Consider the following 26,234-nt stretch of genomic DNA (forward strand, 5'->3'; position numbering starts at 1 on the left):
CTGCTGCTAGGCGGAGAAGCGGTGAGTCCGAGAGGAGACGGATCTATCCGGTTTACGGCCTGCCGAGGACTGAAGCTGCTAAGCGGAGAATCGCCGTAGCCGGGCGAGAAGGTGCCGAGACAAGAATAAAGACGGGAACAACTCGGACGACTAGGAGAGGAGTGCGACGAGAAAGCAAGGCCTTTAAGCCGGGACTAGGGGTGGAGGTGGAGGGGGTGGGGAGTAAAGCCGGAAATAGGGAACTACAACCCCCAGAAGGCCTAGCGGCTAAGTCCCGGATGCCGTGGCCGTAAAGCCTGATGGGACAAGTAGTTTTGCGAACGACTTAACCTGGAGGTTTGCGAGGTTGGAAGTTCTGAGACCCGCGGCGTCCGGAGAGGGAGACAGACATGGAGCTGGAACAAAGAGAGGGGTGAGTGGCTTTGCATAAAACTACGACTCCCAAGAGACATTGCGGTTGCAGCACGTGCAGCCGTCTGCGCTTTTAGCTGAGGGTGGATGGGTATTGTAGTTCATGCAACTGCTTTCGCTTAGCGCTCTTAAGGGACCGGGGTCTGTGCTGGGCCATCCGCGGGGAGAAAGCTACGGTCTGGAGTTTTGGATCCTAGGACCAGGGGTCGGGAGCCTGGGCTCCTGGATCCTGGGACGAAGGGCTGGGGGCTTGAACTCCTTCGGATCTTCGGGGAGCAAGAGTCTGGAGGTCTGGATCCTGGGACGAAGGGATGGGGCTCGGACTCCTGTGGGACTCTAGGATCTGAAGGATCCGGAGGGGGCTGGGGGCCGGGAGTTCAGGGTCCCTGAGCCCCCTGACCTTGCAGGACCATGGCAGCCGTGGGCTTTGAGGAGTTCTCAGCGCCGCCAGGCTCAGAGTTGGCGCTGCCTCCGCTGTTCGGTGGTCACATCTTGGAGAGCGAGCTGGAGACAGAAGTGGAGTTCGTGTCTGGGGGTCTGGGCGGCTCTGGGCTCCGGGAGCGAGATGAAGAGGAAGAGGCCGCCCGGGGACAGCGGCGGCGCCAGCGAGAACTAAATCGAAGGAAGTACCAGGCGCTAGGTCGGCGCTGCCGGGAGATCGAGCAGGTAGGTGAGTGCGGATTCCCCGGCTTGGGGGGCCCCTTGGCCTAAATCACCACCCCTTCCCCGTCTCTGCCCATATGCCAGCTTTCCTTACCTAGCTGAATGAACCTTTCATTCATTTATTCATTCATGGTTCGTTTGCTCTGCGCCTGTTACCTGTCGGGCACATGCAAAGCACCTGGAGAGCGGTGTGCTCACCAGCGACCCTGACCACCCAGATCAGCTCACTGATGTTTCCTACGTGCCTCTGGTGCTCCCGCTGATCAGGCTTTTCAAGTCCCCCTTACCCCTCGCGTCAGGCTCTCACGTCCTGTCCATCCTGCCTCTTCAATCCTGCTTGGATCCTTCTCCTGTCCATCCCCATGGCTCCTGCCCCAGACACAAGTTCTATACGCAGCATCACAGCATCAGCTTCCTTGGTGAGAATGAGGAACGCACCTTTGGCAGGGACCAGATCTAGAAAGGCCAGGAACACCAGGGCACGAAGTTTGGGTTTGGTTTTGTTTTGAAGGGAGGAGGAGCTCCTGAAAGTTTTCAAACGGAGGGAGGAACAGGGTCAGATCTGGGTGTTTGAAAGACTGAGCTAGGTTGTGTTAGTGTCACAGGCCTCCTGTCACCAGCTCCTAAGTAACGGCAATGCACCCTCCCGTAGTTATGGAGGCTGGAAGGGCAAGGTCAGGGCGGCGGCGGGCTTGCTTGCTGGCAGTCATGGTGTTCCCTGACCGGTGGATCTCTGCCTTCATGTGGTGTTCTCCCTCTGCGTGCCTCTCTGTGCCCCAGCTTCCTCCGTTTGGAAGGACACAGTCATGTTGGATTAGGGCCCACTTAGTGACCTTTGACTCCAACACCTCTGTGAAGACCCTATGTGCCAAGAAGGTCATGTTCTGCGGTACTGGGAGAGTTAGGACCCCACCCACACCATCCAACCCCTCACAGTGGTGATGGGGAGCGCTGGAAGAGGGGCGGCTGGTGTAGTGGCCCGGGCAGGACAGGACGAGGTCTGAGCTGGAGCGGGGGGTTAGGAGGCGGCAGATGGAGACGCGGGTGGGTGTTTAAGCCGTCTTAGGATGAGGAGTGCGTCAGGCTGCCTGGAGCAGGACCTCGGTTCACCCAGGGCTGGCTGGATGTGTGCTCTGACAGGAGGTGTTGGAGGACCACGGGGCAAGTGGGAGGGAGCAGTCAGCCCCGTGTACTAAAACGTCCCCCCTGAAGCTGCACTAAAGCCCAAGCTGTGTACGCCCAACGGCAGCTAGGATGTGCACAGGATGCGAAGAGCCATTTGGTTTTATGTATGTGTGTGCGCGCAGGCGTGCACTAGATGGTTTGTGGACAGATCGGGTGTAACGTACACGAACCAGACAGCATACATCTCGAACTAGACCGTGGTTGCCTCCACGCCGTCCTTCAGCTCACCCCGACCTTCCTCCCTCCTCCACCGCTGCTTTCTTACTCTTCCCCCTGGGGACTCCTCTCGGGGATTCCACAACAGCAGTGACAGCAGTAACATTTCATCCCAGGAATCCTGCGTTCACAGGGCTTTTCAGTACCCGGGTGGTGCCATCAGAGCGACCGCTGTCATAGGGGAGCACCCACCCTGTGCCAGGCTCACCCAAGGCTTTCCGCACAGGGCATCTCCGGGCTCCCTGCTGTCTCCACCCACTCCACGCCCCACCCCTGCCCTGCCCCAGCTGGCAGTGGGGACCCCAGCCCTGTTTAACACGTCATGCTGGGGTCCACAGGGACTCAATCATCTGCTCAAATGGAGCTGGCATTTGAGCTTCTGCTCTTAGCCCCACCTCCCCCGCCCCACTCCCCATTAGGAATAGGTGGTGGTGTTATTCCTGTTTTTACAAATGCAAACAGCTGAGGCTCAGGGAGGTTCTAAGGAACTGGCCCAAGGTCACCCAGCAAAGTGGCAGGCTGGGGTCGGAGCCCGCGTCTTCTGACCCAGGGGCGGAACCTGCTCCTCTGTGTCTCTCTGATGGCACCGAGGTAGCCAGCTCCTGCCTAATCTCCAGCAAGTTGGCCTGTTTGGTGTTGCGCGACACTTGACATGACAGAAGGTCACGCATTTATTAGCAAGTATGCGTGGAGCACCGCCTCTGCCAGGCTCTGCCCAAGGCATGGGGACACAGGCACAAGTCCCTGTCCTTCGGAGCTTATGTCCCGGTGGGGGAGACGGACGGTGAGCAAGAAGACAAGTGGGTGGGCGAGAAGGCAGTGAGGAGTGTGGGAAGGAAACGAGCGGAGAGGAGGGGCTGGGCGCCCAGGTTCTGGGGGGCGCCCAGGTTCTGGGGGGCAGGGAGAGGGTGGTGCAGTGTGGTGGGAGGTCCCTGACTGGGAATGTGTGAGCTCAGACTTGAGGGAGCGGTGCAGGCGTGTGGGGGAGCCCCCAGGACAGAAGGAGGCCCACGGGAGTGGAGGGGATGGAGGGAGAGGCTGTGTGGCCGCTCCCGGGGTCACGGCACGGCACGTGTGGAGTAAGCGACGGGAGTCCCGGTGACCCGTGCGCTCTGCTGCCTCCCTGCAGGTGAACGAGCGGGTCCTGAACAGGCTCCACCAGGTGCAGAGGATAACCCGGAGGCTTCAGCAGGAGCGGAGGTAACCCCTTGCGTGTCAGGCCGGGCCCCCTGCCTCCGCTCCCCGCTGCTGCTTCCGCCACCTCTCGGGCTCCCGGCCCCCTTCCTGTCGGCTCAGCGCTTGCCCCCAGCGCTTGCCGCTTGCCAGGGCCGGGAGTGGAGTCCGCCTGGCGGGGAGACGCGGGGGTGGGTGGGGGAGGGTGGGGGGCGAGGAGAGGCGGGGCGAGAACGAAGGGGTGTGGCGTGAAGCCACGGGCTTGGCTTCGGGCAGTGTTGCTGGGGGACTCTGAGCCTGCTTCCTGTCTCAGTTGAATACCCACAGGTGGCGACTTCACCTGAAACTTCATTAAAGTTGAAATTTAACATCTGTCAGGACACACTTAGTTCGTTGAAATGAAATAGAAAATTCGCAACATCAAAAAGTCCGTTCCTGTGTCACTGTCACCACATGCCAGGTGCTCCCCAACAGCGGCAGGTGGGCAGTGGTGACTACAGTGGATGGTGCAGGTGTGGGAAGTTTCTGGGTGCACTTCCGGAACACTTGTAACACCGTGGCAAGGCCACCTAAGCGCTGCCAACCCTCGATCCTGTCTGCAGCTCTGGACAGCGTCCACCCGCTGGACAGTGACTTCTGGTCACCTCACAGGCATCCAGAACTAACCCTGATCTCACCCCCCCAGCCCCCCGTCTGCTCGCGTCGGAGAATGAACCTTCCCAGCTGCTGCTTTCTGTCCCCCCCTCATCTGCTGCAACCTCAGAACAGACCCAGGATGCCAGCACCCTGGGCCCAGGGACATGGCTCCTTGTCCAATTCCTGCCACCCTCTCCCTGGCCTCTTAACCTCTCCCAGGTCCCCTGTCCCAACACCCTGGGTGAACCACTTTTCCTATCTGCACCAGTAGCCAACATCCTCTTTACAGTAGAACCAAGAGAGCTTACGAAGCCAGCAGTGGCCTGCGTGGCTGAAACATCACAAGGTTGGGAAGGTATCTGGAGCTGGTAAACTCCCCTCAACAATACACATCAGTCAGGACGGTTCACCGTTTGAACCATCTATCTGGAGCTCAGCCCTGTGGTTCTCACAGTGTGGTCCCTGGACCAGCAGCGTGGGAACTTGCTCTTGGCTCAGGTCATGATCCCAGGGTCAGGGGATCAACCCCCTGCATCAGGCTCTGTGCTGACAGTGCAGAGCCTGCTTGGGATTCTCTCTCCCCCTCCCTCTCTGCCCCTCCCCTGTGTGCACTCGCTCTCTCAGAAAAAAAAAAAAAAAAAAAGTGCCACTATGTAAAAACGGTAAGGCAGTTCCCCCAAATTTAAGAACAGAATTACCATGAGATCTAGCAATTCCGTTTCTAGACGTGTCCCCAGAATAATCGGAAGCAGGTCACTAGCAGAGGTGTGCCCACCCAGGATCCTAACAGTATTCACAAGAGCCTAAATGTGGAAGGCCCCAAGCATCTGGGTATGGGTGAGCGGAGGAACAAAATGTCTGCACGTGAGAGTATGATTCAGTCTTAAAAAGGAAGGAAATCCCACCACAGGCTACACCGTGCACGAGGACATTGTGCTTAGGGAAGCAAGCCTGTCCCAGAAGGACAAGATACCACGTATACTAGGCACTCAGTCGAGGTCACAGGGGCAGAAAGGAGAATGGTGGTGGTTTAATGGGGCAGGGTTTCTTTCTGGGAAGAGGAAGAGAGCCCCGGAGTCGGATGGTGGGACGGTTGCACAGCAGTGTGAACGTACTTAATGCCGCGAAGCTGCACGCTTAAAAACGGTTCCGCTGGCAAACCGTACGTTATGAATGTCTTACCATAATTCTTAAAAAACACTTTTTTTAGAAGTTAAAAAAAGATAAAAAGTAAGACGGACCAAGTCACTTCTCTGCTCAAAACCCTGCAGAGGCTCCCAGCTGAGTCCCCAGCACACCCCCTGCTCCCGCCTCAGGGCTGCCGTACGCTTCAGGGCTGCTGTACTCGCTGTGCGTTCAGCCAGAAAGGCTTTCCTGCCATTCCCTCGCCTCCGTGAGGCGGCCCCCACCGTCCATTTGAGGTTCAAGCCCTCTTCCAAGTATCCTTGTATTCTCCTCCCTACTTTTCCAGCTTACTCTTTTTTTCTTATTTTAGAGCGAGCACGTGTGTGCTGGTGGGGGGTGGGGGTGGAGGGGGTCAGGGGGAGAGGAGAGGAAGAGTGAGAATCCCAGGAAGGCTCTCTACACTGTCAGCACGGAGCCTGACGCAAGGCTTGATCCCATGACTCTGAGATCATGACCGGAGCCGAAATCAAGAGTCGAACGCTTAGCTGCCTGAGCCACCCAGGCGCCCCACAGCTTACTCTGCTCTGTTGATTGGCTGATGGTCCCCCTGCAAAACTGAGCTCAGTGTGCACAGGGGTTTCATTTGGTTCCCCAATGTGTCCCTAGCACTGAGAACACGGGTGCAGAGCTGGTGTGGACACACCATGAGACTGCATGATAAACATTCCTCCGGGCGCCGGCCCACAGGTAGCATTCAGAGCTTAAACAAACAGAAGAACCCCAAAGCCCTGGAAGCCGAGATGGAAGCGGAGAAGGCGGCATCAGCAGGAGTGCCCTGCACCTTTCTCTAGCCCTTTGGTTCCTGGTAAAGAACTCAACCGACGCCAGAATGTTCTCTGAGCCCGCACACACTGAGCACTAGGAGGAGATACCACTGTCTAGCTGCAGGGTCACCCTCACGGCCACCCACCCACACAGGGTTGTGGCGTCCTGTTGACAGTTAACAGGTGAAGAGAGGTCACCTAGCGCGGCCCAGGGTCCCACTGGCTGGGCAGGTATCAGGCACTCAGGTCTCAGATTTGGGAGCTCCGAACCCCTTTCCCGAACCCCCGGACGCTGACGCTGTGCCCCTGGGGGCCTCTCTCCGGAGCAGGTTCCTCATGAGAGTGCTGGATGCCTACGGCGATGACTACCGCGCCAGCCAGCTCACCATCGTGCTGGAGGTGAGCGCGGCCTCCTGGCGGGCCGGGCGGGCTGGGCGATGGGATGCAGCCTTCATGTGCTGCCCCTTCCCCCCACCAGGACGAGGGCAGCCAGGGCACAGATGCTCCCACCCCTGGCAACGCGGAGAACGAGCCCCCAGAGAAGGAGGGGCTGTCCCCGCCCCGGAGGACACCCGCACCCCCGGAACCCAGCAGCCCGACCCCTGGTGAGGGGCCCAGCGGGCGCAAGAGGCGGCGAGGGCCCCGGGATGGACGCCGAGCCGGAGCTGTGCTGACTCCAGAACTGGCCCCAGTGCAGGTGGGACCAGAGCTCCTGCTTTGTGACAGTGCTGTGGGAGCCGGGCCCTGCAGCCCATGCAGGCTCAGGGCTGGGGCAGCTGGAGGAAGCAGGTTGGGCTGCAGGGGCCGGGATGGGCAGGGAAGGAGAAAGCTGGAAAAAGCCAGGTGGGGACTTGGGTGGAAAAGGAAGGAGAGAGACCTGGAGAAGGGACGGGTAGGAGGGGGGCAGGAAGGAGGATGGAGAAAGTTGGGAGAGACCTGGAGGAGGCTGGGTAGGGGGCAGGTCGGAGGACTGGAGCAGGTGGGGACAGAGGAGGAGGAGGATCAGAGAACAGGGGTGGAAGGGAAGGCAGGGCTGTTGGGGTTCTCCCCGAGGTGCCTGAGGTCGTCCGAGGAGGCAGAATGGTGAGGCCAGCGGCCTTTCTCTAGGTCCCAGGCCTGCTCATGCCTGCCCCTCTCTCCCCCAGATTAAGGTGGAGGAAGACTTCGGCTTCGAAGCAGATGAGGCCCTGGACTCCAGCTGGGTTTCTCGGGGGCCAGACAAACTGCTGCCCTACCCCACTCTAGCCAGCCCCCCCTTTGACTGACCCCCCTGCCTCCAATAAACTGACCCACAGACTTGCCTTGGCCACCGTCTACTGTTTCCACCTCTGATCACACACAAACTCAGATTCTGGGGTCGCTTTTCACATTTTATTGGCCACAGGGGAGGGGGCCTCCTCCATGTCACCGGAGGTGCTCACAGTTTCTTCAGCCACTCCAAGCTTGGACCCTCAGGGTCCTGGGGGTGGCTGGGCACGTCAGGCATGTTCCCATCATCTCGGAGGGGCACTGTGGGGCAGGAAGGTGGCCCACTGAGACCAGCAGATCTCGGGAGGCCCATAGAGAAAGGCTAGACTGGCAGTTTATACCCAGAGAGGGAAATGGGACCCCAGGGGAGAGAGGGGACACAGAGAAGCAGGCATATAGAGACACAGAGGGATGGGAGAGCAGAGAGGGCAGAGACCCAGAATGACAAAAATCCAGAAAGCAACAGAGAAGGCAACCCAGAGAGGAATACAAATCTGCAATGACAGAAACTCAGAAGTGTAAACACAGACAGGAAATAAGTTTTATGGCACGTGGTTTGGATCTCAAAAGAAAAAAACAAAGTCCAGCCTGCACTGCAGAATCTGTCCCTGCCGAGGAAACACCCACCCATACTTACTCCTCCCCCAGCACAGGGAGGTCTACCCCCACCCCCACCCCTTCTGGGCAGCCCTCCTTCCAGCTCACCTGGATAGTTGTAGGGCGTGGCCTGGTTGATCATGGTGGCATATTTGGTGAAGGGGCTGATGGTGGGCAGAATTACAGCTGTGGAGAGACAGGAGTGAGGCCCAGGGGACAGTGGCTCTGGGGCGGGGGGTTGGGGGTGGTCAGGGGCAGAAGCTGAATCTTGGCAAAGTAGGAGTCAGATGCATGGGAGGAGGGGAGCAGGGAGGTCCTGGCCCCTCCAGGAGGGACCTTGGCACTCTGGGATCCCCATTTATCATCAGGAGAGGGGGTGGAGGGAAGAAATAGGGGTGGTCACCGAAGGAGTGCAGGACCATAGAGGTGGTCATGAAACAGCAGGGGTGGTAGAGGGGAGCATTTGGGGAATTTTCCAAAGAAATCATGAACTGTAAAAAAATCAGGGAAAGGGGGGTTGTCATTGAGAAAGGATTAGTCTCTGAGAAATTGCAGTTCACCTAGGGTGGGAGCCAGGAGTCCCAGAGGGAGTATAAAACAATGTTCTAGGCCAGCACTGTCCAAAACAAATGTAAGAGCCACATCTTTAATTTCCCACCTTCTAACACTCACATTAAAAATAAAGGATACAAATGAATTTAAAAAAATTTTTAACCTGGTACATCCCAAACAACTCAGCATATAGTCAACATGCAAAAAGCTTGAGATATTTTATATACTCGTCCTGTTCCTTGCAATCTGGTGTGTACTTTCCACGAGCGTAAAAGTGCTTCTTCTCAGGCGCTCAGTGGCTAGTGTGGCCGGTGGCGGCCGTATGGACAGGGGCTCTAGAACCTTACCCAGTGTGTGGCCCACAGATAAAGCCGTGCTGACAAGGCCTGAGACCCTGATATAAACGCTGCATCCCAGACCTATGCAATGACAGCCTGAGAGTGACCCCCAGTGCACGTTGAAGTATGAGTAGCCTTGTTCTAGAACAGAGGTTACCAATCAAGGCAGCACTGAGGGATTTGCAAAGGATACAGATTCCCCTGCTCCACCTCCACCCCACTCAACTCCACACTGAATCTGGTTGATAGCGAGTGTGGAAAGTGGGTAGGATTCGGACATTTTTACCGCTCCGGTGTTTTTAATGGACACCCAGGGCTGAGAACCTGTCCCTTAGAGGGATCACGGACCTCTTGGGTAGGTGTGTACGGGTGGGAAGGGGTCATAATATTGGCGAGGGGGGTAGGCAAGGGGTCGGCGTGGGGGCGCTGACACACGAGCGGAGCAACAGAACGTTGAGGGCGGCGACGGGGCCTCGGAGCTCCAGGATGGCCGCAGGTGGGGAGCGATGGGACCTTTGGCGAGGGCGGGGAATGGGGGTAAAGCTGGGACGCCAGGTGGGGGCGATGCACGCTCACGCACCGAGGCCCGCGATGGTGAAGGACGCGACCAGCACCGGCTCCTTGGCCCAGACATCCTTGAGGAAGGCGGTGAGTCCTGGAGCGGGGGCGAGGAGGGTCACCCCTGCAGGGGATGCCCCTGATGACCTCTAACCCTCTCGCGCCACCCCCCACCCTGAAGGAGCCCTCTTGTGATCTCCGCGTCCCCCGCTAACCCCGGACCCCTCCGCCTCTACCGGGACTCGGCCCTGCCCTACCCCCGACACTGCTCGGGGCTCCCGGAACCACCCGGCCCCGCGCGCCTGCGGCGCCAGCACTTACTCCCGGCCATCTTGGTTGCGGCGGCGACAAGAGCGCGGAGCGCTCTGGGAGTTGTGGTCCCTGCGCCGGGGGCTTCGCTGAATCTGCGCGTGCGCATTGGCAAAGAGCAGCTGTCCTGGGCCGCGGCGAGGACGCGGAGTACTCTGGAACTTGTGGTCCCCGCGCGCGTCTCCGCAGTCTGAGCCCGCGCGTGCGCACTGCCGCAGAACAGCTGTCCGAAACGGTGGCAAGAAAGGGGGCGGCGCTGCAGATGTTAAGTGCAAACCTGTCTCTTTCGCCTAGGAGTCACTCCGGAGCTGTACTCCGAGTCCTCCAGCTGCGACCCATCTAAGGCGGAATGCAGTAGTCCTCAGTTTAGAGTTTGCTCAGGAAAGCCCATTTTATAGACGGAGAAGCGGAGGCTGGGAGAGGACAAATGACTGAACTATCATTTGCGGTCGCAGCTCAACATCAGTTCGTCCTTTAACTCTCATCCCAGAAGGGTTAAGGGCCTTCTGTGGATTCTCTCAGCGCCATATGTGTCCTCCATAGTCGCTCACCTTTTTCTTTTCTTTTCTTTCTTTCTTTCTTTCTTTCTTCCTTTCTTTCTTTCTTTTTTTTTTTTTTTTTTTTTTTTTTTAACTCACACGGTCGGTCTCTCTCTTTACATCAGCCTGGGAGCTGCTCTAGGGCAATAATAGGGTCTGACTCCTCTCTGTGCCCCCAGAATAGTGCAGCACAGGGTCTGGCACATAATAAGTGTTAGTTGTCTTTTTTTTTTTTTTTTTTTTTTAATTAGTGAACTGCCCATTCTCCCAGCTTTTTCCACAGCACCATGGGGCTGTGACTCTGTCACCCAGAGTCCCCCACTTCCCTCCTCTCTTCCTTAAACAGAGCTCTGACTTTCTGATATTGCATTTCCTGAGACGTTAGAGGGCACGGCTGAGCCCTGGCTCCTACTTCTGCTCCAGCCGAGATCTGCCCACCATGATCCTGGTGCTGATCCTGCTGCTGCTGGCCCTCTGTGAGCTGCTCCCCCCTTCTCCCTGGGTCCCAGGCTGGCTGGGGTGCAGGGAGATAGGCTGTGTGGAGCAGGTGTGGGGCAAGGAAGAGGGCTACTGAGTCTCCCTGAGAGCAGGTGCAGGATAGTCAGGCAGCACTAGCTGAGGGTCCCGAATTCTAGGCCAGAATAAGGGGACAGGGCAGGGGGCCCAGATCCTTGGGTCCTAAAGCAGGAGGACACATGGACCCTGAATTCCTGTTCCTGGAAGGGAAGAGGAGGGAGTGGGGACAGGATTCGCTGGGTGTGGAGGCAGGAGGATGCTAGGGTACCTGAACTCCTGGGGATAGCAAGTGTAGAATCCTAGATTCTGATGTGGGAGGGGATGAAGCCAGACCACTTGGGTCTCTGGGGAGAAGGGAGCTGGGGGCCCAGACTCCTGACCCCCAGGGAGGAGACCCTGTGGGCTCAGATTACTGTCTCCTGGAAAAGGGGAAGGGAGTTCAAGGGCCTGAACACTGGGTGTAGAGGCAAGAGGGGGCTGGGGCCAGACTTCAGGCTTCTGAAGTAGGTGAGGACTGAAGTCCACAGTTATGGCTACCGAGAGAGGTAAGATCCTGTTTCCCAGAGGAAGGAGGGCCTGGGGACTCGGGTTCCTGGGTTCACAATGAGATAGGGATAGCAGCAGCCTAGGGCTTTGAAAAGACTTAGCCCCTCCACCTTCCGCAGGGCCTCTGTGTGATGCAGACATCACGCCAACTGGTGAGTAATACCCTCCATCTGTTCACCTGTATGCTGCTGACAGCCCATTTCCAACTACTCAGATTTTCTCTTGGTGCCCAGCTTCACCCCCGATTTCCATATTTTCCTCCCTCCCTCCCTTCCCTTCTTTCATCTTGTCTCCCCTCTCCTTCCTTTCTTTCCTTCTAACCTCACTCCCTTTAGTGACCAGGATAGGTGAGTCAGCTAAAGAGATGTAAGCTTCACCATATTATTCATTGACAACTTTGAACAAATTACCGCTTGCTGTTTCCTTCTCTGTGAAATGGGCTTTCCTGTGGATGTAATAAAATCACCCACGTGTACGGGTCACCTGTCTGGCTCAGCGGGAAGAGCATAGGAGTCTTGATGTCGGGGTCATGAGTTTGAGCTCCATGTTGGGTGTAAAGATTACTTTAAAAATAAAATAAGGGGCCCCTGGGTGGCTCAGTCGGTTAAGCATCTGACTTTGGCTCAGGTCATGATCTCATGGTTCATGAGTTCAAGCCCTGCATCAGGCTCTCTGCTGACAGCTCAGAGCCTGGAGCGAGTATTTTAAAAATTAATTTAAAAACCCTTGGCTCAGAGCTTGGCATAATGCAGGGCAAGAAATAGGATCTCTGGGTGCGCCTGGGTGGCTCAGTCGGTGAAGCATCTGACTTCGGCTCCGGTCATGATCTCACGGTTCATGAGTTCGAGCCCCACATCGGGCTCTGTGCTGACAGCTCAGAGCCTGGAGCCTGCGTCAGATTCTGTGTCTCCCTCTCTCTCTGTTCCTCCCCTGCTCGCACTCTGTCTCTCTCTCTCTCTCAAAAATACGTAAAGATTTTTAAAAATATTAAAAAAAAAAAGAAATAGGATCTCTGGCAATGCCAACTATTGCCCCATTTGGAACCCTACATCCACGAGAGTAAGATTCTCCACCCTGAGATAGCCTTGGGTTTCTTTACAGGTTTTGTCTTTTCTTTTTCATTCCTTTTCTTTTCCTTTCTCTTTCTTTCTTTCTTACCTTTTTTTACTTATTTATTTTGAGAGAGAGAGAAAGCACGAGTCAGGAGAGGGGCACAGCGAGAGAGGGAGAGAGGGAGAGAGGCAGAGAGAGAGAGAGAGAGAGAGAGAGAGAGAATATCCCAAGCAGCTCCACACTGTCAGCTTGAAGCCCAATGCGGGGCTCAAACCCACAAACTGTGAGATCATGACCTGAGCCGAAGTTGGATGTTCAGATGGCTGAGCCACCTAGGCACCCCTCTTTTCAAGTTTTCTGATTGGTGAGATCTCTTCTTTCTCTGAAACCTCCCCCACTAAATGACAACTTCAAACAAGAATCACCTGGAAAACAACTGATACCTTAGCTATCAATTTATTTTGAATTATTATTTTTTAATGATAAATCTAACATATATTCATGATTTAAAAATTATTACCAAAGGACTTAGAAACTCCCTCTTTCACTTCCCCATCTTCCTTAAATAAGCTCTGAATCCTTGTTTTAAAAAATCCCATGCATTCAGACACATGTATGTATTTATATACTTCTTTGTTTTCTTGCTGAGGCAAAATTGATATTTCATGACCTACAGTGTTCTGCCTCTCACATTTTTCACTTTACAATCTGTGTTGCAGATGTTTCCATACTATTATAACTAACTGCTTTTTAAAAAAATACCGTTTAACATTTGCTGATGTATGGTAGGATTCTATTTTATTGGTCCTATTGATGTATATTTAGGTTGTTTCCAGTATCCTCCTCCGGCCCTACCCCAATCAATAATTCAGCGAGTGCTCCAGTGTGAGCTTTTTGTGCCCATATAGCTACATTTGTGTAGGGCAGAACAGGAATTATTGGGTTGTTTGTCATTTCCTCTGTGTATTTTGATAGAAATGGACAAATTGCCTTCTCAAAAGGTGCACTTAAGTGGACCTAACTACTCGTTTCACTCTGTCTTCACCCAAACAGGATATAAACCATTGTTTAAATTTTTGACAAGCTGATACACACACACACACAAAAAAAAAAGTCTTAACTGTTAATTTTTTTTAATGACTACTGCTAACATTAAGCAACTTCCCCTCCCCCCGCCATGTGTTTTAATCGATTGGACTTCCTCTTCTGTGTACTGCCTTATTCATATAATTTGTCCAATTTTCAACTTGGCTGGGTTTGGGATTTCTTTCTCTACTCCTTTTTAAAAAATGTTTATTTGTTTTTAAGAGAGAGAGAGAATGGGAATGCAAGCGGGAGAGGGACAGAGAGAAAGACGCAAAGGATCTGAAGCGGGCTCTGCACTGATAGCAGTGAGCTTGATGTGGGACTTGAACTCACCAACTGCAAGATCGTGACCTGAGCTGAAGTCAGACACTCAGTCAAAGGAGCTACCCAGATCCCCCTCTTTCCATACTCTTAATCTCTGTGATTAATGAATAAGTCATTTCCGTCAGGGCTGCTGCTTGTCTTCTAGCTTATTTCTTCTATTCTCATACACAACTTAAAAAATTTGAAGTCATCAAATTAATTAACCTTGTCTCTCCTGAGTTTTTTGTTTTATGTTTTAAGATAGCTGTCTCTGCCCCCAGGACAAATATATTTTCCTGTATTTTCTTCTCATACTTTAACAGTAAAACAAAACAAAATAAAACAATGCAGGTCTTTAATTAACCTAGAGCTGGTTTTGGGGAATGGTCTCAGGTACAGATACAACTTTTTTTTTTTTTTTCTACCCAAATAGATAGCGAGTTCTGGCAACTATTGAAATATGTTGACTATGTTAAAAATAGTCAAGAGCAATTTAAAATTGCAGATTTCTGGGACCCAATCCCTTGACATTATGTTTAAAAACCATGGAGTAAGGGGCGCCTGGGTGGCTCAGTCAGTGAAGCATCTGACTTTGGCTCAGGTCATGATCTCATGGTTCATGAGTTCAAGCCCTGCATCAGGCTCTCTGCTGACAGCTCAGAGCCTGGAGCGAGTATTTTAAAAATTAATTTAAAAACCCTTGGCTCAGAGCTTGGCATAGTGCAGGGCAAGAAATAGGATCTCTGGGGGCGCCTGGGTGGCTCAGTCAGTGAAGCATCTGACTTCAGCTCAGGTCATGATCTCATCACAGATCATGAGTTCGAGTCCCGCATCAGGCTCTGTGCTGACAGCTTGGAGCCTAGAGCCTGTTTCTGATTCTGTCTCTCTCTCTTTCTCTAAAAAATGAACAAACATTCAAACAAACCATGGAGTAAAGCTTAGGAGTTGCCCTGATACTCTGACTTGTAGCTAGTGTTGACCATCCTTGGTTGGAGTCAGTGCCTCCTGTTTTACAAGCAGGAAACTGAGGATGAGGAAGAAGCAGTGATTGCCTCAGGTGATTTCTCTTCCCACCCCATCTCCTCGGGCTCTCAGGAAGCCCAGGGACCCAGGCAGCCCTGTTTATTCAGTCCCCCCAGCCTCATACCCCAAGCCGTGGCTAGGGGCTCAGCCTGCCGCAATTGTAACCCCTGGGGTCAACGTGACCTTGAGTTGCCGGGCACCTCAACCTGCCTGGAGGTTTGCACTCTTCAAGTCTGGAAGGATCATCCCTGTGCTGTACCGGGGCGTGTCCATGGAGCTGGCAGAGTTCTTCCTGGAGGAGGTGACCCCAGCCCAGGGGGGCAGTTACCACTGCTGCTACCGGAGGCTAGGCTGGGGTCTGGGTGTCTGGTCCCACCCGAGTGATACGCTGGAACTGCTGGTGACAGGTGAGGTCCTGGGGCGGGGAAAAAGAAGGGACATTGGGGCAGGATGAGGGAGGGAAAAGGAGGGACGGACATACAGGGAGAGAGAACTGAAAGAGACATAAAGACAGGCTTCTACAATGACACAGAGGAAAAGAGCTACATGGGGAGAGAAAGAGAACCAGAGAAGCAGGGGTGATTCTTAACAGGGAGGACTGTGCCCCCCGGGTGATCTTTGGCAATATCCGGAGACATTTTTGGTCGCCGTGACTGGGGAACGAGGAAGGGGGAAGGGACCAGGGAGAAGAAGAGGGAGCCCAGGAGGGACCGGAGGGAGGGAGGCCGAGGCGGCAGGAGGAGGGGGAGGAGGAAGAGGGGCGAAAGCCGGGGAAGGGGAGGGGGGGGGGCGCAGGGCCGCGCCAGCGCTCGCCCCCGTCCGTGCCCCTCGCAGACGAGCTGCCGCGCCCGTCGCTGGTGGCGCTGCCCGGCCCGGTGGTGGCGCCCGGGGCCAACGTGAGCCTGCGCTGCGCGGGCCGCCTGGGGGGCATGAGCTTCGCGCTGTACCGCGTGGGCGAGGCGGCGCCGGTGCAGTACCGCCGCTCGGCGCAGCCCTGGGCCGACTTCCCGCTGCGCGGCGCCCGCGCGCCCGGCACCTACAGCTGCTACTACCACACGCCGTCCTCCCCGTACGTGCTCTCGCAGCGCAGCGAGCCGCTGGTCATCAGCGCCGACGGTGAGGGCTGCGCGCGGCCCCAGCCCCTGCTCCCGGACCCCCAGCCCCTCCCTGCTCCCCATCCTGGGGGTCCGGGTCCCCAGCCCCTCCTGCTACCACCTGGGGGTCCGGGCCCCCAGCCCCTTCTCATCGGACCTGGGGATCTGGGCCCCAGGTTCCTCCCTGCTCCCCAACCCGGGGGTCCGGGCGCCTAGCCCCTCCCTGCTCCCCATCCTAGGGGCTCGGGCCCCCAGCCCCTCCTGCTACCACCTGGGGGTCTGGGCCCTCAGCCCCTTCTCATCCGACCAGGGGGTCTGGGCCTCTAGCCCCTCCCTGCTCCCCAACCCAGGGGTCAGGTCTCCCAGCTCCTCCCTGCTCTTCAACCCAAGGGTCCCGCTCCCCAGCCCCTCCTGCTACTCACCTGGGGGTCTGCGCCCCCAGCCCCTTCTCATCTGACCCCGCGGTCGGGCCCCTGGCTCCTCCCTGCTCCCCATCCTGGGGGTCCCCACCCCGGGTTCCTCCCTGCTCTCCAGCCGAAGGGTCCAGGCCCCTAGCCCATCCCTGCTTCCCAACCGGGGAGTCTGGGCCTCCAGCCCCTCCCTGCTCCCCACCTGGGGGTCTAGGGCCTTGGCTCCTTCCTGCTCCCCAACCTGGGGGTTCAGGCCCTATCCCCTCCTCCCCAAACCCAAGGGTTCAGGACCCCTGCTTGCACTGACCCACCTCAACTTTGAGACTGGGAATTGTGTCTGCAGTCTCACCCTGGAGGTTAGAGACCAGGAGGGCAGGGCAGGCCGAAATTGGGTTCGGAAGCTGAAGACTCCTCTTCCTCGCTGCCCTGCAGGCTCAGGCTCCTTGGACTACACACAGGGCAACCTCGTCCGTCTGGGGCTAGCCGGCCTGGTGCTCCTCTCCCTGGGCACGCTGGTCTTTTTGGACTGGCGCAGCCGGAGTCGCATCCCATGTAGTGTTCGGCCCTGAGTCCTGGAGGACTGGATATAGACGCCCTGAAGCGTGAGAAGACTTTCCAGAGGTGGCGAGAAGAAGCAGGGATTCCCAGGGTTGGACCAGCCCTTGCAAGAGCCCCACAGTTGGGCTGAGCCCAGCTTCTGAATAATCATCTGCTTCATACTGTGTGTTCTCCCTCCCTTCTGGGCCAGCACCTCCTAGATCCGTGGAAGGCTCTATCCGTGGTTAAGGCTTCCCAGCCACAAGGCCTGGGTTCGATTCCCAGTGCTGCTGCTTCCTCGCTGGGATACTAGGAAGATGACCTTTGCCACGTCTCAGTTGCCTGGACTGTAAAATGGGCTCACTGATAATACTCACTTCCTAGGATTATTGTAGGATTAAGTGGGCAATACGCACAAAGCCCTTAAAAGCGACTGGCCCGTAGCAAACGCTCAATAAATGTTAGCTATCGGATGAGTGTGGTTTCTACTCAAGGCTCAGGGCTGGAATGAAGTCACAGTCTTTTTTTCCATGGTGCCAGCTCCAGCTCACCTTGTAAGCAATTCGCTGCCACTTCCTTCGTGACATCATTCTCGGTCGCCAAGCAAACCTCTTTCCAACCCCTGCTCAGACCTTCCCCAAAGGTGGGCCAAGGTCAGATCAAGTAGAACTTCTCTAATTACAGCTTCATTTGCTTGCACTGCAGACTGTTTTCTTGAGCCGTCGTTAGGATTAAGAGGCATCCACTGCCAAGGCAACGGCAAGGGCGGTGTGCACAGTAGACCTCTGACGTGGACATTAGCACATTGCACCTGCCCTGTTTCCCCGCTGGCTCTTGGCTGCCTTTGAGGTTGTCAAAATAACGTAAACCGTTCCTCATGCAGCCTGCTTGCTCTCCCCTCTTACCTCTCTGGAAGGCCTGATTATATTCAAGTTTCTCCTGTAAAATGGAATGGAAAATGGTGGAATAGAGGGGTGGCCTGAAGCTCCCCCCTAGGCACACGGGAAGTCAGTGGCGCATCAGGGAGGCTCCCCCTGACTCTGTGCTTCCACTCATTTCTGGTTCCTTTGCTTTTCAACCACCCCCTCCCTCATTTCTCGTCATCCATCCACCTGCTCATTGATTCTCATCCTTCTTTCCTCCCATCCCTCCGTCCCCTTTGCACTTGCTCTCATTGGATTTTCTATCCTCTCTTTTGCCCTTACCCGTCATTCATTCATTCTTACACCCATTCCTCCCTTTATTAATCAGTTAATCAGCTTATTAATCTAGTCACCTATGTACTATACTTATTCAGTATCTATCAACCAACCGACGCATTTAATTCTTTTTTAAAGATTTTGGGGGGCGCCTGGGTGGCTCAGTCGGTTAAGCCTCCGACTTCGGCTCGAGTCATGATATCAGGGTTCGCTGGTTCGAGCCCTGCATCAGGCTCTGTGCTGACAGCTCAGAACCTAGAGCCTGCTTCGGATTCTGTGTCTCCCTCTCTCTCTGCCCCTGCCCGGCTCACACTCTGTTTCTGCCTCTAAAAAATGAATTAAAAAAATTTTAAAAATTAAAAAAAAGATTTTGGGGCACCTGGGGGGCTCAGTTGGTTAAGTGTCCGACTTTGGCTCAGGTCATGATCTCACGGTTTGTGGGCTGGAGCCCCGCATAGGGCTCTGTGCTGACAGTTCAGAGCCTGGAGTCCCTCTCTCTCTCTGCCCCTCCCCCCTTCGTGCTCTCTCTCTCTCTCTCTCTCTCTCAAAAAGAAATAAACATGAAAAAAATTTAATTCTTGGGTCGCCTGGGTGGCTCAGTCTTGGTTAAGCCTCCGACTTCGGCTCAGGTCATGATCTCATGGTTTATGGGTTCGAGCCCCACGTCGGGCTCTGTGCTGACAGCTCAGAGCCTGGAGCCCGCTTCGGATTCTGTGTCTCCCTCTCTCTCTGCCCCTTCCCCACTCGCACTCTGTCTCTCTCTCCTTCAAAAATAAATAAACATCAAAAAAATTTTTTTTTAATTTAATTCTTCTGGGGCGCCTGGGTGGCTCAGTTGGTTGGGTGTCTGACTCTTGTTTTCAGCTCAGGTCATCATCTTGCAGTTCATGGGTTCAGCCCCTGCATCAGGCTCTGTGCTGGCAATGCAGAGCCTGCTTGGGATTCTCTCTCTCTCTCTCTCTCTCTCTCTCTCTCTCCCCCTCCCTTGCTCGCCCTCTCTGTCTCTCTCAAAATAAATGAATAAAGTTTAAAAAATTTTTAAAAATTAATTCTTCTTTAAAGATTTTATTTTTTGGGGTGCTTGGGTGGCTCAGTCAGTTAAGTGTCCGACTTCGGCTCGGGTCATGATCTCACGATCAGTGAGTTCAAGCCCCGTGTCGGGCTCTGTGCTGACGGCTCGGAGCCTGGAGCTGCTTTGGATTCTGTGTCTCCCTCTCCCTCTCTGCCCCTCTCCCACTCATGCTCTGTCTCTCTCAAAAATAAATAAACATTTTAAAAAAAGATTTTATTTTATTTTATTTTATTTTTTTTTTTTTAATTTTTTTTTCCAACGTTTTTTATTTATTTTTGGGACAGAGAGACAGAGCATGAACAGGGGAGGGGCAGAGAGAGAGGGAGACACAGAATCGGAAACAGGCTCCAGGCTCCGAGCCATCGGCCCAGAGCCCGACGCGGGGCTCGAACCCACGGACCGCGAGATCGTGACCTGGCTGAAGTCGGACGCTTAACCGACTGCGCCACCCAGGCGCCCCAAAAAAAGATTTTATTTTTTAAGTAACCTCTACACCCAACGAGCCACCCAAACTCACTCCACCGACTGAGCCAGCCAGGTGCCCCAACTTATGCATTTACTTATCCAACAGGCCTGAAGAGTCCTTCTTCCTAAAGTGGGGAGAGGGGGAAGGGAAGGTGGAAAATGTAATAACAACAGAGAGGGATGTGTGCCCCACCGAAATCAGGCATAAAGCAGGAAAGGCACATATGAGTGCTGAGTGGCGAGAAGGGCTTGGAGACGGAAAGTGTGTGTGTGAGGACGAGAAAGGCATCAAGGGGAGCCAGGTGAAAATAGATTATTGATGGCTAATGTCATTCATAGAATATTACTGAGTGAGCAGTCGTGACAGTACTAACTGCATTCTCTATCAGCGACGGTGCCTCTGCACCGGTCGGTCCGCCGGGCACCCCCCATCATCACCAACAGCCCCCTACGGCCTGTGTGTGTGTCTGGTCTGGGACTTCAGAGGGCCCTTGCCGTTAGGCTGTGGGCTTTGGCCCCCGTGGTTGTGCCACAGGACCAGGACAGCAACAGTGACGACAGCCGTCCCTTCCAGCCTGTGGAGTCGAGGCTTCTGGGCTTTACTGGCTTTGGTCTCTTCCGTCACTTCCACTTCTGAATGAGGAAGAGGAAGTGATCACATTTAACAACTGCAGAGCAATTTACCGTCCCTGAGGCGGTGGTTCCTGGTATTGGTCACCCACAATTGCTCAGCACTTACAAGGCGTTCCTGAGGAGGCCGTGACAGATCTGCTCCCCTCCCTCCTCCCTAGTCCCTCTGGCCGGGTCCACCACTCTCAGCCTTCTGGCCTCAGAGTAGATGTCGTTTCAACTGCCAACTTTTGCCCGGACCACGTGTGTTCCGTAGTGCCCTGTCGTCCCCGAATTGAGTACTTGGACCGTGTTCTGATTCTCTCTCTCTCCCAGACTAGACCACAAGATCCTCCCAGGAGTGGCCAGGTCGTTTCATCACTATGTCTCCAGGGCCTGGGAGGGGTCTTAGGAAGCACGCATGGTGTGGCTGGGTGAGCTCAGCATGCTGAAGATTAGTTATCTAAGCGGGCTCTGTACTTTCGCCCTTGGGCAGCGAGCAGAATGACAGCCCCCCCCCCCCCCCCCCCAGCACGTGATGTCCCAATTCCTGTAGCCTGTGAAAATGTTACACATGGCGAAAGGGACTTCCCGGGTGTGATTACGTTAAGGGTCACGAGGGGAGGTTATCCTGGACTATTCAGGTGGGTTCCATGCAGTCACGGGGGTCCTTATTAAAAGAGGGAGATAGAGGGGTGCCTGGGTGGTTAAGCGGCTGACTTCGGCTCAGGTCATGATCTCACAGCTCGTGGGTTCGAGCCCCGCGTCGGGCTCTGTGCTGACAGTTCAGAGCCTGGAATCTGTTTTGGATTCTGGGTCTCCCTCTCTCTCTGCCCCTCCCTCACTCATGCTCTGTCTCTCTCTCTCTCCTTCAAAAATAAATAAACATTAAAAAATTTTTTTTTAATTTAATTATTTGGGGCGCCTGGGTGGCTCAGTCAGTTAAGCATCCGACTTCGGCTCAGGTCATGACCTCATGATCAGTGAGTTCGAGCGCCATGTCGGGCTCTGTGCTAACAGCTCGGAGCCTGGAGCTGCTTCAGATTCTGTGTCTCCCTCTCTCTCTCTGCCCCTTCCCTGCTCACGCTCTGTCTCTCTCTCTCAAAAATAAATAAACATCAAAAAATTTTTTTTTAATTTAATTCTTCTGGGGCACTTGGGTGGCTCAGTTGGTTGGATGTCCAATCCAACTCTTGGTTTCAGCTGAGGTCATCATCTTGCAGTTCATGGGTTCAGGTCCTGCATCAGGCTCTGTGCTGGCAGTACAGAGCCTGCTTGAGATTCTCTGTCTCCCTCTCTCTCTACCCCTCTCCTGCTTGCTCTTTCTGTCTCTCTCAAAATAAATGAATAGTTAAAAAAATAAAAATAAAGAAAAAGAATTCTTCTTTAAAGATTTTATTTTGGGGGGCGCTTGGGTGGCCCAGTTGGTTAAGTGGCTGACTTCAGCTCAGGTCATGATCTCATGGTTCGTGAGTTCAAGCCCTGTGTCAGGATCTGGGCTGATAGCTCGGAGCCTGGAGCCTGCTTTGGATTCTGTGTCTCCCTCTCTGCCTGTCCCCTGCTCGTGCTCTCTCTCTCTCAAAAAATAAACATTAAAAAAATTCTCTTGGGCGCCTGGGTGGCTCAGTCGGTTAAGCGTCCGACTTCAGCTCAGGTCATGATCTCACGGTTCGTGGGTTTGAGCCCCGCGTCGGGCTCTGTGCTGACCGCTCAGAGCCTGGAGCCTGTTTCAGATTCTGTGTCTCCCTCTCTATCTGACCCTCCCCTGTTCATGCTCTGTCTCTCTCTGTCTCAAAAATAAATAAATGTTAAAAAAATTTTCTTTCAAAAAGAACAGAGAGACAGCAAGGTCAGAGTCAGAGAAGGGAACCTAGAGACAGAAGCAGAGGTCAGCATGAGGCAGGGTCACGAGGCCAGGAACGCAGGCTCCTCTAGAAGCTGGAAAAGTCAGGGACCTGGGTCTCCCCTACAGCCTCCAGAAGGAAGGCAGCCTCTCTCAACCCATTTTGGACCTCTGACTTCCAGAACAGAAAGATAAAAATTTTATGTCATTTCAGGCCACGAGTTGGTGACAATCTGTTACAAGAGCAAAAGCAAAGCTAATACTATTAGCTTCAGCGGAAACCTCTTTTCCTTTTCTCGCAAACCTGGGCCTGTTCAGCCTTAGGATGTTCATTTTCGGCCCCGAACTCTGCTTCCCACCCCGCCCCCCAGTTCCCATTCACCCACTTGGGACACATCTGTCCAATGCCCACCTCGCGTGGGGCACTGTGCTGGTGCTTGGGGACACAGCACACAGACCCTGCTCTCATGAAGCTCACCAGGAAAGCACGGGTCAAATTGGTACTCGCCGTACTGATCAGGGAGCACTTTCAGCTGCTGTAACCAAGAGACCCCCCCCCCCCCACCCCGCCGCCAAAGAAAAAGAAAACCATGTAATTTGATTTCTCTCTCACTTAACAATATACAGAAGAAACAGTCTAGGGCTGTTTATCAACAGCTTTGCTTTTGTCAGTATGTAGCTTTCCTAGGTGGTTCTGAGCCAGCATGAAAGGAGGACCAAAGAGAGACAGAGAGGGAGGGAGGGAGGTATTGCACACAATCATTTTTTAAAAATGGGAGGGGGGGGGGCGCCTGGGTGGCGCAGTCGGTTAAGCCTCCGACTTCAGCCAGGTCACGATCTCGCGGTCCGTGAGTTCGAGCCCCGCGTCGGGCTCTGGGCTGATGGCTCGGAGGCTGGAGCCTGTTTCCGATTCTGTGTCTCCCTCTCTCTCTGCCCCTCCCCCGTTCATGCTCTGTCTCTCTCTGTCCCAAAAATAAAAAAAAAAAAAAAAAAAAAAAAAAAAAAAAAAGGGAGGGGGTTTCTATTACTTAAAGGAAGAAAGGAAAAGTGGATGCTGGGAAACCATTTGCCTCTTCATCAGTACAAACAGCAAAAACCAAGAGGGAGTTTTGAAAGCCTCTAATAGGATTTGATCCAATCAATGGAGATCTCTGATGGCTTTGCTGAAGAAGTGAGGTGACATCTGAAAGTTGGGCAGACCTTAACTAGACAAAGAGGGGCTGGAAGGGTGTTCTAAGCAGAGGGAACAGCCTGTGCAAAGGCTCCCTGTAGAGGAAGCTAGGGGGTTGCGGTTGGGAGACCGAAAGTTGTGTGCTGTTGCCACCTTGTGGTCACATCATGTTCCTTGATGGGTAAGGAAATCCCTGAACTCACTGGCGTGTCACAGGACTATTCTGGCTGGACGAGTGTCAGTTCCAAGCTGGAGCATTTAACTGTAAGAACTCCCCCCTCCCCACTCTGAGTTCCCTCTTGTCTCAGACACAGTGACCAGCAGTGTTTGAGATGGTGGATGGTCCACTGGCCTGGCTGCCTGAGTGCCAAGGATGAGCCGGGCCACCTGCAGGCTTTTTCTACACCTGTCTCCCTGCCTCAGCTGGCTCCCAGGCACTCCTCCTGGGAGCCCATCAGTGTGACCCATCTTCTCGCACACCTGTCTCGGTCTACTCAGGCTCTTGTAAAATGCCACACGCTGGGTGGTTTGAACAACAGAAACTTATTTCTAGCAATTCTGGAGGCTGGGAAGTCCGAGATCAGAGTGCCAGCATGGTCCTGGTGAAAGCCCTCTTCCTGGCTTACAGGTGCCCTCTTGTATCCACACATGGCAGGGGGAGAGGGAGAGAGGTAAGGAGAGAAGGAGAGCAGGGGTAGAGGGAGAGAGGTAAGGAGAGAAGGAGAGCAGGGGGAGAGGGGGAGAGGGAGAGAGGTAAGGAGAGAAGGAGAGCAGGGGGAGAGGGAGAGAGGGAAGGAGAGGGGAAGAGCAGGGGGAGAGGGAGAGAGGGAGAGCAGGGGGAGAGGGAGGGAGGGAAAGAGAGAGGGAGAGCAGGGGGAGAGGGAGAGAGGGAAGGAGAGAAAGAGAGCAGGGGGAGAGGGAGAGAGGGAAGGAGAGAGGAAGAGCAGGGGGAGAGGGAGAGAGAGAAGGAGAGAAGGAGAGCAGGGGAGAGGGAGAGCAGGAGAGAGGGAAGGAGAGAGGGAGAGCAGGGGGAGAGGGAGAGAGGGAAGGAGAGAAGGAGAGCAGGGGGAGAGGGGGAGAGGGAGAGAGGTAAGGAGAGAAGGAGAGCAGGGGGAGAGGGAGAGAGGTAAGGAGAGAAGGAGAGCAGGGGAGAGGGAGAGCAGGAGAGAGGGAAGGAGAGAGGGAGAGCAGGGGGAGAGGGGGAGAGGGAGAGAGGGAAGGAGAGAAGGAGAGCAGGGGAGAGGGAGAGCAGGAGAGAGGGAGAGCAGGAGAGAGGGAGAGCAGGGGGAGAGGGAGGGAGGGAAGGAGAGAAGAAGAGCAGGGGGAGAGGGAGAGAGGGAAGGAGAGAAGAAGAGCAGGGGGAGAGGGAGAGAGGGAAGGAGAGGAGGAGAGCAGGGGAGAGGGAGGGAGGGAAAGAGAGAGGGAGAGCAGGGGGAGAGGGAGAGAGGGAAGGAGAGGAGGAGAGAGGGAAGGAGAGAGGGAGAGCAGGGGGAGAGGGAGAGAGGAGAGAAGGAGAGACCTGATGTTTTCTCATGTCTCCTTTTCTTTTTAATGGTTTTTAAACAATTTTTAAATGTTTTTATTTTTATTTTTGAGAGAGAGAGAGACAGAGCATAAGTGGGGGAGGGGCAGGAGTGAGGGAGACAAAAGCAGGCTACAGGCTCTGAGCTGTCGGCACAGAGCCCAACGCGGGGCTGGAACCCACAAACAGTGAGATCATGACCTGAGCTGAAGTCGATGCTCAACCAACTGAGCCACGTGGGTGCCCCTAATGTCTTTCTTTTTAAGTTTATTTTTGAGAGAGACAGACTGTACTCTTTGTACAGAGACAGAGTACAAGCAGGGGAGGGGGAGAGAGAGAGGGAGACACAGAATCTGAAGCCGGCTCCAGGTTCCAAGCTGTCAGCACAGAGCCCAATGCGGGGCTCGAACTCACGGACTGTGATATCATGACCTGAGCCAAAGTCAGACGCTTAACTGACTGAGCCACCCAGGCGCCCCATTTCCAGCCAATTTAGAACATGCATAGAAGCAAAAGGAAAAAAAATACTGAGCACAATTCCACCACTTGGAGAATAACCCTTAAAAAAAATACTAGATTTACCCTTCTAGATTTTTCCATGCACACATCAGCTCCTGCCCATTGCCTGGGTCCACTGCCTGGGTTGTCTCTCTGTCTTCACCTCAGCCAGGGTCCCCGAGCTCTTCTTAAGAGCCCCTTCCCACAAAAGATCTAATGAGTAGAAGATTTCACAAGAGATTTCACCGAGGAGGGAGTTCAATCATGTCCCCACAGCAAACAATTTTCAAACCCACCACAGAACTTTCTCTTCTTCAAATTCCTTGTCCGCCATGCTGCCTGCCACTGAGGGTTCTTTTCTCTTACCTCCTCTCTGTAGGGCCTGTTGTCTCGTTCTCCCAGATCCTCATCCGTCCCTGATGCCTTGTGACTTCTTCCCTCTTTGCCCTCAGCTCCAGCTCTAACCCTGCCCTCAGGGTCCCTGGGGCATCACCCAGAAGTTGTGCACATCTCTTCTGCTTACATCCTATGACCAGAAGGACCTACAGTTCCCCAATGGAGAGAAATGGGTCTCTTATTCTGGACTGCTGGGGACCCAGCTCTTTTCCGCCACTTGGCAAAAGGGGACAAAGGCTAGCAATTTCTCCCATGCTTTGCATATTCATGGACGTGCCTTAGCAGTGGATGATTGCTGTGCTGGGCATGAAGCCTGTGGGAAGTGGCTTGAGAATGTGTTGCAATAATCCTTTCCTAACAGAGACCAGAAGACACAAAGTGTGGGTAGGTAGAGCAGAGGTTTGAAAAACTGGGAGCAAAGCTGTTCCTGTCTGTCCTGGAGTCAAGAGAACGTTTTGGCTCACCACCAACAGCAAAATTCAAGGAAGATCCTTGGAGGAGGCTTGGGGGGGCCGCC

At 54.4% G+C, this 26,234-nt stretch overlaps 3 protein-coding genes across 6 annotated transcripts; 2 read left to right on the top strand and 1 right to left on the bottom strand.

The window, feature by feature from the left end:
* The first annotated feature begins 12 nt into the window (after positions 1-12).
* TFPT (TCF3 fusion partner) lies at positions 13-7,540 on the top strand. Of its 2 annotated transcripts, none has more exons than XM_058708689.1 (6): positions 13-412; positions 819-1,077; positions 3,605-3,675; positions 6,563-6,632; positions 6,712-6,930; positions 7,379-7,540. In XM_058708689.1, exons 1-6 carry the CDS (start codon positions 390-392, stop codon positions 7,496-7,498), a joined length of 762 nt encoding a protein of 253 aa, XP_058564672.1. In that variant the 5' UTR covers positions 13-389; the 3' UTR covers positions 7,499-7,540. The 2 variants fall into 2 exon arrangements, with proteins under 2 accessions (XP_058564672.1, XP_058564673.1); XM_058708690.1 differs by lacking the exon at positions 13-412 and adding an exon at positions 508-700.
* Positions 7,541-7,590: 50 nt separating this feature from the next.
* Positions 7,591-9,963, bottom strand: NDUFA3 (NADH:ubiquinone oxidoreductase subunit A3). Of its 2 annotated transcripts, none has more exons than XM_058708694.1 (4): positions 9,848-9,963; positions 9,549-9,623; positions 8,187-8,264; positions 7,591-7,742 (listed from the first exon to the last, which is right to left on the bottom strand). In XM_058708694.1, exons 1-4 carry the CDS (start codon positions 9,942-9,944, stop codon positions 7,651-7,653), a joined length of 342 nt encoding a protein of 113 aa, XP_058564677.1. In that variant the 5' UTR covers positions 9,945-9,963; the 3' UTR covers positions 7,591-7,650. The 2 variants fall into 2 exon arrangements, with proteins under 2 accessions (XP_058564677.1, XP_058564676.1); XM_058708693.1 differs by having other exon boundaries at positions 9,549-9,650; positions 9,848-9,959.
* Positions 9,960-18,679, top strand: OSCAR (osteoclast associated Ig-like receptor). 2 transcript variants are annotated; one of them, XM_058708687.1, is made up of 6 exons: positions 9,960-10,099; positions 10,721-10,850; positions 11,556-11,588; positions 15,009-15,308; positions 15,736-16,017; positions 16,838-18,679. In XM_058708687.1, exons 2-6 carry the CDS (start codon positions 10,814-10,816, stop codon positions 16,972-16,974), a joined length of 789 nt encoding a protein of 262 aa, XP_058564670.1. In that variant the 5' UTR covers positions 9,960-10,099; positions 10,721-10,813; the 3' UTR covers positions 16,975-18,679. The 2 variants fall into 2 exon arrangements, with proteins under 2 accessions (XP_058564670.1, XP_058564671.1); XM_058708688.1 differs by lacking the exons at positions 9,960-10,099; positions 10,721-10,850 and adding an exon at positions 10,994-11,435.
* The last annotated feature ends 7,555 nt before the right edge of the window (positions 18,680-26,234 follow it).

The sequence above is a fragment of the Neofelis nebulosa genome, chromosome 17 (assembly GCF_028018385.1).
Source record: "Neofelis nebulosa isolate mNeoNeb1 chromosome 17, mNeoNeb1.pri, whole genome shotgun sequence".
Classification (NCBI taxonomy): Eukaryota; Metazoa; Chordata; class Mammalia; order Carnivora; family Felidae; genus Neofelis; species Neofelis nebulosa.

What these genes read in the sequence shown, in the direction of transcription:
- TFPT (XM_058708689.1), top strand. Translation starts at nt 390, where the DNA reads ATGGAGCTGGAACAAAGAGAGGG. An exon ending in GCTGCCGGGAGATCGAGCAG is followed by an intron (nt 1,078 to 3,604) that starts GTAGGTGAGTGC and finishes GCCTCCCTGCAG; the next exon opens with GTGAACGAGCGGGTCCTGAA. An exon ending in AGGCTTCAGCAGGAGCGGAG is followed by an intron (nt 3,676 to 6,562) that starts GTAACCCCTTGC and finishes TCTCCGGAGCAG; the next exon opens with GTTCCTCATGAGAGTGCTGG.
- NDUFA3 (XM_058708693.1), bottom strand. Translation starts at nt 9,944, where the DNA reads ATGCGCACGCGCAGATTCAGCGAAGCCCCCGGCGCAGGGACCACAACT. An exon ending in CGCAACCAAGATGGCCGGGA is followed by an intron (nt 9,651 to 9,847) that starts GTAAGTGCTGGC and finishes CATCCCCTGCAG; the next exon opens with GGGTGACCCTCCTCGCCCCC. An exon ending in CTTCACCATCGCGGGCCTCG is followed by an intron (nt 8,265 to 9,548) that starts GTGCGTGAGCGT and finishes GTCTCTCCACAG; the next exon opens with CTGTAATTCTGCCCACCATC.
- OSCAR (XM_058708687.1), top strand. Translation starts at nt 10,814, where the DNA reads ATGATCCTGGTGCTGATCCTGCTGCTGCTGGCCCTCT. An exon ending in GCTGGAACTGCTGGTGACAG is followed by an intron (nt 15,309 to 15,735) that starts GTGAGGTCCTGG and finishes TGCCCCTCGCAG; the next exon opens with ACGAGCTGCCGCGCCCGTCG. An exon ending in GCTGGTCATCAGCGCCGACG is followed by an intron (nt 16,018 to 16,837) that starts GTGAGGGCTGCG and finishes GCTGCCCTGCAG; the next exon opens with GCTCAGGCTCCTTGGACTAC.